At 39.4% G+C, this 12,394-nt stretch overlaps 1 protein-coding gene across 1 annotated transcript in view; it reads left to right on the top strand.

Annotated features, from left to right (window-relative positions):
* Window positions 1-11,913, top strand: part of FNBP4 (formin binding protein 4) — a 37,429-nt gene extending 25,516 nt beyond the window's left edge. Inside the window, exons 15-17 of the mRNA XM_065882434.1 lie at window positions 111-445; window positions 9,079-9,236; window positions 11,823-11,913. Of these exons, the coding sequence (XP_065738506.1) occupies window positions 111-445; window positions 9,079-9,236; window positions 11,823-11,913 (584 nt within the window). The remainder of the gene's footprint in view (window positions 1-110; window positions 446-9,078; window positions 9,237-11,822) is intronic.
* Window positions 11,914-12,394: the final 481 nt, after the last annotated feature.

Here is a 12,394-nt window from a genome sequence, read left to right as displayed (position 1 = left end):
GACCAGGGCTCGAACCCGTGTCCCCTGCATTAGCAGGCAGATTCTCAACCACTGCGCCACCAGGGAAGCCCCACGATGTCCTTTTTATAGTTTTATGTTTTCTGTTCTAGGTCACCAGGCAACAGGGATTGGACACCAGGCACTATCAGTTAGCCATCCAGCAACAGGAATGGGTCATCAGGCCAGAGGAATGAACCTACAGTCCAATTACTTAGGACTGGCATCAGCTCCTGCAATTATGAGCTATGCTGAGTGTTCCGTCCCAGTGGCAGTGACTGCTCCCACATTGCAGCCAGTCCAGGCCCGCGGCGCTGTGCCCACCACTGCCATTATAGAGCCCCCGCCGCCGCCACCTCCTCCTCCTCCTCCTCCCCCCCCCCCACCACCACCACCAGCTCCCAAAATGCCAGCACCTGAGAAGACAAAAAAAGGGAAGAAAGATAAGGTAGAGTAAACCTCTCTTTACATTTTAGTTTAAAATTTTTGTTTTATTGAGGTGATAGTTAAAGTATAAATTCAGTAGCACTTAGTATATTCACACTGTGGTGTAACCACCACCTCTCTCTGGTTACATAACATTTTCATAACTCCAGAGGAGAACCCTGTACCCATTAAGCAGTCACACCTCATTACACCTGCAGTGAACATTTGGGTGCGTATGTGTTTTTGAATTATGGTTTTCTCTGGGTATATGCCCAGTAGTGGGATTGCTGGGTCATATGGTAGTTCTATTTGTAGTTTTTTAAGGAACCTCCATACTGTTCTCCATAGTGGCTGTATCAGTTTACATTCCCAGCAACAGTGGAGGAGGGTTCCCTTTTCTCCACACCCTCTCCAGCATTTATTGTTTGTAGATTTTTTAATGACGGCCATTCTGACCGGTGTGAGGTGATACCTCATTGTAGTTTTTTGCATTTCTCTAATGATTAGTGATGTTGAGCATCTTTTCATGTCTTTGTTGGCAATCTGTATATCTTCTTTGGAGAAATGTCTCTTTAGGTCTTCTGCCCATTTTTGGATTGGGTTGTTTGTTTTTTTGATATTGAGCTGCATGAGCTGCTTTTATATTTCAGAGATTAATCCTCTGTCGGTTGCTTCGTTTGCAAATAATTTCTCCCATTCTGAGGGATCTCTTTTTGTTTTATGGTTTCCTTTGCTGTGCAAAAGCTTTCAAGTTTCATTAGGCTCCATTTGTTTATTTTTGTTTCCATTTCTCTAAGAGGTGGGTCAGAAAGGATCTTGCTGTGATTTATGTCATAGAGTGTTCTACCTGTGTTTTCCTCCAAGAGTTTTACAGTCTGGCCTTACATTTAGGTCTTTAATCCATTCTGAGTTTATTTTTGTGTATGGTATTAGGAAGGGTTCTAATTTCATTCTTTTACACGTAGCTGTTTTCCCAACACCACTTACTGAAGCGCCTGTCTTTTCTCCACTGTATATATTCTTGCCTCCTTTGTCAAAGATAAGGTGACCATATGTTCATGGCTTTATCTTTGGGCTTTCTATCCTGTTCCATTGATTACTGTTTCTGTTTTTGTGCCAGTACTATACTGTCTTGACTACTGTAGCTTTGTAGTATAGTCTGAAGTCAGGGAGCCTGATTCCTCCAGCTCTGTTTTTCTTTCTCAAGATTGCTTTGGCTCTTCGGGGTCTTTTGTGTTTCCATACAAATTGTGAAATTTTTTGTTCTAGTTCTGTGAAAAATGCCATTGGTAGTTTGATAGGGATTGCATTGAATCTGTAGATTGCTTTGGGTAGTATAGTCACTTTCACAACGTTGATTCTTCCAATCCAAGAACATGGTATAGCTCTCCATCCATCTGTTTGTATCATCTTTAAGTTCTTTCATCCGTGTCTCATAGTTTTCTGCATACAGGTTTTTGTCTCCTTAGGTAGGTTTATTCCTAGGTATCTTATTCTTTTTGCTGCAGTGGTAAAGGGGAGTGTTTTCTTAATTTCACTTTCAGACTTTTCATCATTAGTGTATAGGAATGCAAGAGATATCTGTGTATTAATTTTATGTCCTGCTACTCTACCAAATTCATTGATTAGCTCTAGTAGTTTTCTGGTAACATCTTTAGGATTCTCTAGGTATAGTATCATGTCATCTGCAAACAGTGACAGTATTTTCAGTTAATTTTTGTATGGTGTCAAGTAGAGATCTAGTTTCACTCTCTTGAGTGTGATACCCTGTTGTCCCAGGACCATTTGTTGAAGAGACCATTCTTTGCCCCATTGAATGGTAGACCTTATCTAAAATCAGTTCACCATAAACATATGGGCTTGTTCCATTGGTCTATATGCCAGCACCACGTTGTTTTGATTACTATAACTTTGTGGTATGTTTTGAATTTGAGAAGTGTGAGTTCTCTGACTTGGTGCTTCTTTTTCAATATTGGCTATTCAGGCCCCCTTGTAATTTCATATGAATTTAAAGGTCAGCTTTTCCATTTCTACATAAAAGACCAGTGGAATTTTGATAGGGATTGCATTTAACCTGTAGATTGCTTGGGTCTTATTACCTATTTAACAATATTGAATCTTTCAGTCTGTGAGCACAGGCTTCCTTTCCATTTATTTAGGTCTTTAATTTCTTTCAGCATTGTTTTATAATTTTCAGTGTACAACTCTTTCATCTCCTTGGCTAAATTTATTCTCAGGTATTTTATTCTTTTGCGTGCTATTTTAAGTGGTATGATTTTACCCTTTTATCGTTAATGTAATGTTCTTTATCTCTTTTAACAGTTTTTTGCTTAATTTCTGTTTTGTCTTGTAGTAATCCACTTACCCCTTCTTTCTCTTGGTTACAGTTTTCATGGAATGTGTTTTTCTGTCCTTTCACTTTAAACTTGTGTATGTCCTTAGATGTAAAATGAATTTCTTACAGACGTGATCAGTTTCAATTGCATTTTGTTTTTTTAATCCATTCTGCCAGTATTGTAACCAAAGAAAGTGGGGGTTCCAGCTGCTCACCACTCAGAAGCCAGTAAAGAGGCAAGGTTGGCGGAAAGGGAAGTTTGCTTTATTTTTGATGCTGGCAACCCGGGGTGGGGAGGAACTCCTGTCCAGAGGCCGACTCCCCCCACTTACAGTCAGTGGACAAGAGCTTTCATAGGTGAAGGGAGCGGGCTACAGGCAGAAACAGCACTGTCAGCTCTAACAGTCCATCTTGAAATTGGTCATGCGGTGACCTGATCAGCATCATCGTGATTGTTTTAAGTACAATTAATCTTCAGTTCCAGGGTCGGTTTGTTCCCATTTCCTTGAGGCCATTTCTTGGAATTGTGGCAGCTTATGTCATGGCTACAGTCTGGTCATCATGTAGTTAACATCTTCCACCTGGTGGGGGTTTCAGTATAAGACGACTCACAGGATGTGGCTCAGAATATTATCTATAGCCCTTGAGAAGGAACTTCAAGGTCCTTAACTATGCTTAATGACTAAACGTGTATTACTTGGTCTCATTTGACTGTTTTCCTTTGTTTCTGCATTTTCTCATTTCTCCAATGAAACTTTTTTTTTTTTTTTTTTTTGGCTGCGCTGCTCGGCATTTGGAATCTTAGTTCCCCAACAAGGGATTGAACCTGCACCTCCTGCAGTGGAAGCATGGAGTCTTAACCACTGGACCGCTAGAGAGGTCCCTAATTACACTTATTCTTTGGCTGAAGTTTTTTCACAGACAAAATGTAGACCAAGGACATGACAGGAAGGGACCATAGGGTCCTGCTCCATTGCAGTATGTGTTTTTTGATTGTAGCGTTTAATCCATTTACATTAGTAAATTAATAATTTACTATAGTAATTACTGATAAGGATTTGGTATTCCTTTTGGTTGTTTCCTGTATGTCTTAATAGCTTTTTTGTCTCTCATTTCCTCTCTTACTGCCTTCCTTTATGTTTAGTTGATATTTTTCAGTGACACATTTTGGTTTCTTTTTCATTTCCTTTTGTGTATATTCTATATTTATTTTCTTTGTAGTTATGGTAGGAATTACATGTAATATCTATTTTAAACTGGTACAGTCAATTGCAGACAAAAACTCCTATACAGACGCACCTCCACTCTGTTATGTTATTGGTGTTACAGATTATATCTTTATATACTGTGTACCCATTAATGTAGACTTGTAATTATTTTTTATGCTTTTGTCTTTTAAAATCTGTAGAAGAATAAAAATTATGAACCAGTATCACAATAATACTGGTTTTTATGTTTGTTCTTGTATTTACCTTTACCAGAGAACTTTATATTTTTGTATGACAAATTACTATCTAGCATCTTTTCATTTCAGCTTGAAAGACATGCTTTAGCATTTCTTGTAGGGCACATCTAGTGGTAATGAATTTTCTCAGCTTTTGTTTATCTAGGAATATCTTAGTTTTTCTCCCTCAGTTTTTTTTACATTTATCTATTTATTTATATTCTGGGCTGCATTGGGTCTTCATTGTTGTACGTGGGCTTTCTCTAGTTGCAGCGAGTGGGCGTTACTCTTTGTTGTGGTGTGTGGGCTCTAGGCACGCGGGCTTCAGTAGTTGTGGCTCACAGGCTCAGTAGTTGTGGCTTGCGGGCTCTAGAGCACAGGCTCAGTAGTTGTGGCATACGGGCTTAGTTGCTCCACAGCACGTGGGATCTTCCCGGTCCAGGGCTCAAACCCGTGTCCCTTGCATTGGCAGGCGGATTCTTAATCACTGCGCCACCAGGGAAGCCCCATTATTTCTTACATAACATCTTTGCCCTTTTCTCCTTCTGAGATTCCCATAATGCATATATTGGTCCATTTGATGATGTCATGTAAGTCACTTGGACTCTGTTCACTTTGCTTCATTCTTTTCCTTTTTGCTCTTCAGACTCAGTAACTTCAAATGACCTATCATCAATTTTGCTGATCTTTTTTTATGCCTATTGGAGTCTGTTGTTGAAATAGTGAGTTTTCAATTCAGTTGATGTATTTTTCAGCTCCAGAATATTTCTTTGGTTCTTTTTAATAATAATATCTGTCTCTTTGTTGACAGTCTCATTTTGTTCACGTCATTTTCCTGATTTCCTTTCATTCTTTGTGTTTTTCTATAGTTCTTTGAGCACATTTAGGACAGTTGTTTTAAAGTCTTTGTCTAGTAAATCTGAAACCTTTCTTTCTTCCTTTCTTCCTTTCCTTTCTTTCTTCTGCGCTGGGTCTTAGTCGTGGCACATGGGATCTTTTAGTTGCGGCCTGCAAACTCTTAGCTGCGGCATGCATGTGGGATCTGGTTCCCCATCCAGGGATCGAACCTGGGCCCCCTGCATTGGGAGTGTGGAGTTTTACCTACTGGACCACCAGGGAAGTCCCAGCATGTGTTTGTATGCTTTGTGATCTTTGGTTGAAAACTGCACATTAGAAAAAATAACAAACTCTCCCAGTCTTTGCACACTGACTGTGTATGGAGGAAAACCTTCATTAATGAGTCCAACATGAAAGTGCAACATTTTTTCAGGCCTTTCCTGGGCATATGTGTTCCCTGGACACGTGCTTTTTTTTTGTTTTCCTTTCCCCTTGTGTATTTACTTTTAATTTCCCTAAGAGAGTCACACCTGCTTCTTCTGTGAGCCTTATATGTTCTGTTGTATTCCCCTGCCCATGATCTTTTGCCCCCATCTGTCCACATGACTTCTGTCCCACTGTGGTTTTCACATGCCGCAGCTCCTGCTACTGCCTTTCACGGTTTCCAACCTGAGACCCAAAATATGCCACCATTCCTGGCTGACCTCCAAGTTAAGACAGTATTGAAACCAGTCCCTAAGGCAACCACAGACAGTCTAGAACATATCAGACATTCCAGTTATTTTCCTTCCACCTGGAGGGGGAGAACTGAGAATTGGGCCATTTCATCCCAGCCACATTGGGGAGGGTGTGTGGAACAAGGGCAAGCAAACATGCCACAAAATTTCCTGTTTTTAGTGTGGGTTTTTCTTGATTGGGTGTTCTCTTGGTTGCTCAAGATCTTTGACTGGTTTCCAGAGTTCCCACAAAGCCATTTTAGTCAGTCTCTATTTGTTTATATAGTATTTCCATGGGGAAACAAGGGCTTGGAGCTTCATAGTCCACCATCTTTCTGACATCATCCTCATGAACACTTTGAATGCCCTAAATTTCCTAAAGAAACTTTCTCATCAGCTTTTCCCCTCCCAGTGAAGTGTTATAAAAAATCAACAGTGACAGGATAATGTCTTGAATTAGATTCTTGTCAGACAACTTACTCTACCACATACAGTTCTCCTGAGCCAACATACTGTTGACCACCTACGTGTCTTTACTTTGTTTACCAGTCCCACTACTATTCATTCTTTTATAATTAAATTGTTAGAATGATCAGTGCCCAGGAATCATTTCTCTTACGAAGCCTTCCTTGGCGCCCTGCCTCCAGTCTTCCAAGAGAGATAATTACTTCCACCTCCATTCATTCAACAAGTAATTTTTTAGCCAATCATGCTTTTATAGTCATAGAAATAATAGTTTTGAAAATCCAGTATTCTACATTAATATGTCATTTTTATGTACCTGTTATCTGAAAACAGTGATCCATCTCTTTAGTGTTACTGGCCATTTTTAAAAAATACAAGAGGGTGTGGGGGGGTGGGCAGTGGGATGAATTGGGAGATTGGGACTGACATATATACACTGATATGTATAAAATAGGTAACTAATAAGAACCTGCTGTATAGCACAGGGAACTCCACTTCCCTGTACAATGGAAACTAACACAACATTGTAAAAAACTATACCCCAATTAAAAAAAAAAGAATATAAGATATATACTCAGTACCTCTGATGTTCAAGAATATTTAAGACCAATGTATATTTTCAGTCTTTTTGCTGAAGAGTTTTGTGTGCGGTTTACTAGAAAATAAACTAGAAAAAAAGGCATTCTAGCCATTTAATCTTTATTCCTCTGGCTGCAGTGTTCCCATATTAAAAACGTGTTCAAACAGCCAGTGCAACTCGGGATCCATGGTTTTGAATGTGATCGGCAGTACACATTAACTTCTGAAACATAAAGTACTTTCCCATGACAAATAGAAATGAAATGCACTACAAATTTTCAAAATCCTATGGAAGTCAGAATGAAAGCACAACAACTCTACCTAGATCTATGTTTTTTAATCATACTTGGAGACGTTCGGCGAGAGCTTGTAACCCCAGTGAGCCCTCTATGCACAGGTGACCGTTATTCATGTTACTTTTTACTCAGCTGGTTCCATGCTAACCCAGATGAGCTATGTTGGAGCTTGTTGGAAGGGTGTATATGCAGTGGGTCAGGTTGTACCACTGGTGAGATGACAGAATGGAATGTGGGAAGGTGTGTGGAGCAGAAGGTTTAAGTACTATAGATGGGCATTTCCCCAGAAGGTTAAAAACTGTCAGTGACAGTCAAAATAGGGTATCGAGCAGGGAGCCAAGTAATTTTAAAAGACTGAAAATATTAAGCTGATTTTCTCAACTCTTTTGGGGACTTAATCAAGAAATGTGTTTTCTCTTAAGTGCAGGCCGGAAAAAAATGCTTGGGTCCTTATACCTGATCCTCACGGGAACACAGCACTCAGTCACACCTATCACTTGAGTGCCTGCTTGTCACGTTTAGAGTGTAACCTGGCCAAGTCTTCAAAACCGCAGGGATAAAAAGTGGTTCTTATCAATGTCTAATACAGTGTTTCTCTAAATTCAAAGACGTAATCACAAATATCAGCAGGTATATCTTGAATACATACTGTGTCAGGCATTCCCTCTAGGAGCTCTGTGTTCAGTAGCTAACCAACAAAGTCTCTGCTTTTGCTTTTGTAGAGCTTTTCTGGTAGGCTTGGAGAGGGTGTGGGGGGACTGGGTTGCAGAAACAGATAAGCAGATATATGTTCAGTGTTTAAAAATGCAATGAAAAAAAGTGTAAGAGGACAGAAAGTGACCGTCGGGAGGTGGTACTGTTTCATGTAGATAGGGTGGTCAGGGAAGGCATCTTTGCTAAAGAGTGCCATTGATCAGAACTCTGAAGGTAGTGATAGAGCAAGCCATGTTGGATATGTAATAAATATCACAAGCTTTTTACTGTGAGATTATGTTTATTATAGGCAATTTAGAAAATGAAGTTAAGCTGATAGAAAAATTTATTATTGTATCTCCTCTTAGAACTAATCTCATCATTAATGTTTTGATATACCTCTTTGCTTTTTTCATATTTAATGGTTGCCTTTGACTCTGTTGGCTCTTTCCAGAAAAGCTGGTCATTTGTTTCTCAGCACTGTGTTTCACTTGATGTGAACACGGCATCCATTTAAAATTGTAAAAAGGTACACTGTGATTCTTTTTTCCTTTTTCTTTAAAAAAAACATTTATTTATTTATTTATTTTGCCTGCGCCGTGTCTTAGTTGCAGCTCACAGGATCTTTAGTTGCGGCATGCAGACTCTTAGTTTCAGCGTGCACGCAGGATTTAGATCCCTGACCAGGGATCAAACCCAGGCCCCCTGCATTGGGAGCATGGGGTCTTATCCACTGGACCACCAGGGAAATCCCAGGTACACTGTAATTCTGAGAAAATGAGACAAGGGCAAGAGTTTTGAATTTCATAGAATAAGGCTAAAGAAGATGTTTCTGACTTGATTTCATAAAACACCACATTTACACTTTTTAGATTTTTTTTTTTTTTTTTTTTTTTTTGCGGAACGTGGGCCTCTCACTGTTGTGGCCTCTCCCGTTGCGAAGCACAGGCTCCGGACGCGCAGGCTCAGCGGCCATGGCTCACGGGCCCAGCCACTCCGTGGCATGTGGGATCTTCCCAGACCGGGGCACGAACCCGTGTCCCCTGCATCGGCAGGCAGACTCTCAGCCACTGCGCCACCAGGGAAGCCCCCCAATTTTTAGATTTTTAACCAAGCTTTAAGTTTATAGTTGGTAGAAATTTCTGGCAAGAACTTAGAATGGTATTTATTTTTGGTGTTTCTGTTCCTTTAATTTTGAAGTTCACTTATTCCTTCGAACTAAGGAAAAGATCCTGATCTCATGTGAAGGACTCATGCACTTGTTTTATGTATTATATTCCTTTGTTACAGGCAAAGAAGAGTAAAACCAAAATGCCATCTCTGGTAAAGAAGTGGCAGAGTATCCAGCGTGAGCTAGATGAAGAGGAGAATTCTAGTTCCAGTGAAGAGGACCGAGAATCAACTGCACAGAAGCGAATTGAAGAGTGGAAACAGCAGCAGCTGGTCAGGTAAAAGAAAGAACCATAGATGGCGCCGATAGTGGTGGTTGTAGCTGTGGTTTTAGAGCCATCACGTTCTTAAAATCATAGCCCTTAATTTGATTCCTTTACGGACTTACCTAAGTAGTTTTTAGTTCATAGAAATGTTTATTTCCCTATAAAAATTATAATCTAGGCTTTTTCAAAATCAGAAACATCAAATCTGTAATACTTCCCACTGATTGTTCCTCTTAGGCAAAGAGCTATCTTAACCCTGAGCATATGGGGGAAAATAGTCATCCCCATTTACCATGTAGCTCCAAGAGACTCTTATATGTATATTTTTAAATTTTATAAATAATTTACAGACATAAAAAATAAAGAGGAGAAAACTTAATTAGACATTTTAGTAAGAATCTAAACATAGCTAACTCAAATTTTTATTTATTTTCATGGTTTTTGAAGGTACACATATTGAAATGAGCAACATTCTTTGAATGCAACTAATTGCTCAGTTGTCATGCGTAACTTGGAACATACTCCTCTCATAAATGGTGCCAGATTTCAGGTTCATCTCTGATAGGTTCTAGCTTATCATTACTTCTGGTTCTGGCACTTGCAACCTCCATAAATGCAGTACTTATGAAAATATTTGGGGGAGTTCCCTGGCGGTCCAGTGGTTAGGACTCTGCGCTTTCACTGCTGAGGGGCCCGGGTTCAGTCCCTGGTCAGGGAAAGATCCTGCATGGCGTGGCCAAAAAAAAAAATTGGGAGAGGATAGCCATCTTTGCTTCATAATTCAAAACATTTTCATTCTTAGATCCATAAACACTAATTGGAATAGTCATTCCAGTGAATTTTTTTGTTCCTAAAATATCTGTTTCTCTCCAGCCACTACACACCTGCTTTCAGCATTTGTCCCACTTATGAACCTTATCAAATAAATTTTAACATGTAGCAGTATAAAACCTGAAAGGTTTCTAAGGAAAATGAAATCGATGGTCCCAGTTCTTGTTACAAAATATTGGATGAAGGAGGTTGTTCAGATTTATTTATTATTTATTTATTTTATTCATTTTTGGCTGTGTTGGGTCTTAGTTGCAGCGCACAGGATCTTTGTTGAGGCATGTGGGATCTTTCGTTGTGGCACGAGGGCTTCTCTCTAGTTGGGGCATACTCGTTTTCTCTTCTCTAGTTGTGGCACGTGGGTTCCAGAGCACGTGGGCTCTGTAGTTGCGGTGTACGGGCTCTAGTTGAGGTGTACGAGCTCAGTAGTTGTGGTGCTCGGGCTTAGTTGCCACACAGCATGTGGGATCTTAGTTCCCTGACCAGGGATCGAACCCGTATCCCCTGCATTGTAAGGCGGATTCTTTACCACTGGACCACCAGGGAAGTCCCAGGTTGTTCTTTTCAATGAGAATACTGTATTTCCTTTTTGACCTTACATTTCCTTACTTTTACAAAAATGTGTTGCTTTCCTTCAGTATGTTCACTCATCAGTCTTGAATTTGAGAAGATTCATCTAGATTATAGTCCTCTTATCACTCATAGTCTGAGATTTTACTTATCCAGTCAATTTTACCATCACAGTTAGAATCTACAGTGCCTCTGTCTCTTTGCATTTATCTGATTGTATAATATTGGGGAGCGGTAGGGGAGACTATGAAGATGTTGTCTCCAGACTTCTTTTTTACTTCCTGGAAAGGAGATGCACTGTTTTGGGCAACACAATAAGAAAACTGAGGGATGGTATTAGTGATAATTTATTTAACTTTTGTATCATCCTTGTAGATGATTCCATTATTCTTCAGCTTTCTTACTATTTTAATCTTTTTTTAATGTTGCTGGGAATTGACTAATGATTAATTCCTACAGTGGTGAAATAGCAAACTATTTCAAGATGATCAGAAGTCACAAAGATTCTGTAATTAATCTTAGCTCATTTTGTATTTATAAAAGGGTCTAAGGCACCCATTCTGGTAATTGTAAGTTACAACCTGAGTTTTTGTTTGTTTTTGCCGTGCTGCGAAGCTTGTGGGATTGAAGCCAGGCCCTCGTCAGTGAAAGCATGTAGTCCTAACTACTGTACCACCAGGGCATTCCCTAGAATCTGAGTCTTAAGCGGTTTTATAAATGATTGAATAAGCCATGAGAGATCAATCCTAATTAGAACTGATCAAAAGAGAGTCTCAAAAACGTTAGGTCCAACGGTCCCTGATGGTATGTTAAGAGTTAAATATTATCTTCCTATGTGTTAAATATATCTAAGATAAAGAATCATAACTCCTAGGGGCCAAGAAATACTTCTACAAGAATGTGTTATTTTCCTTCTGTGTGGCTTCAGTGGTTGCTGGGGAGATATAAACACAAATATGCACTTACATATAAATAAAACTATAGAGAAGAGTGCTTTGTATGTGTTTGGTTGACCTATCAATTAAGAAATTTGATGAAGAACAACGCTGGTACTTAGCTGAGAAACTTGAAACATTTTCATGAACATAGATAAAATATATCACATTTTCGGTTTCAGTTAGCTTTTATTTGCTAGGAAATAAACACTTTCGTTCTTTTTCTTTCCAGTGAAGTAATTTAATCTGTACGTTGTTTTCACAGTGGCATGGCAGAGAGAAATGCTAATTTTGAAGCCCTTCCTGAAGATTGGCGAGCAAGACTGAAGAGAAGAAAAATGGCTCCAAACACATAGTTTTTATAATTTTTATTACTGTTTTTTTTTTGTTTGTTTTTTTAATCATTTCCAAGTCTTAACCAGTCTTACCGTTGTCAATAAACTATAAATGTCATGAGGGAGAGCATATGAATTTCCTGGGCAAGAGTATATACGTACAAAATTGCCACGTTTATGAAATGTAATTTTTCTGTTTTGCTGAAAGGTAAGGTGACTGAATGCTCTGACCTGGCTGCCTTTATTCTCACACTGGCAAACTCAGCATGTTAGGTACATTAACCTCATCAGTCTGGAACATGTGGTTCATGCGTATGACACCTCTGTAAGAGGACTCACTAAAGAACAGTGAAGGATTTTCCTGCCTCATAGAGGCTCTTGTAGTTCCTAGTGTGGCGCTCTCTCTCTCATTAACTTCTTCAGAACAAGTGCAATTAAGAAAGCAGCTCTATATTTTGCCTTGCTTAACTGGGATTATAGGAATCTCTTTCTGACCTCTTCC

The sequence above is a fragment of the Phocoena phocoena genome, chromosome 8 (genome assembly GCF_963924675.1).
Source record: "Phocoena phocoena chromosome 8, mPhoPho1.1, whole genome shotgun sequence".
NCBI lineage: Eukaryota > Metazoa > Chordata > Mammalia > Artiodactyla > Phocoenidae > Phocoena > Phocoena phocoena.
This window is presented reverse-complemented; position numbering and strand designations above follow the sequence as displayed.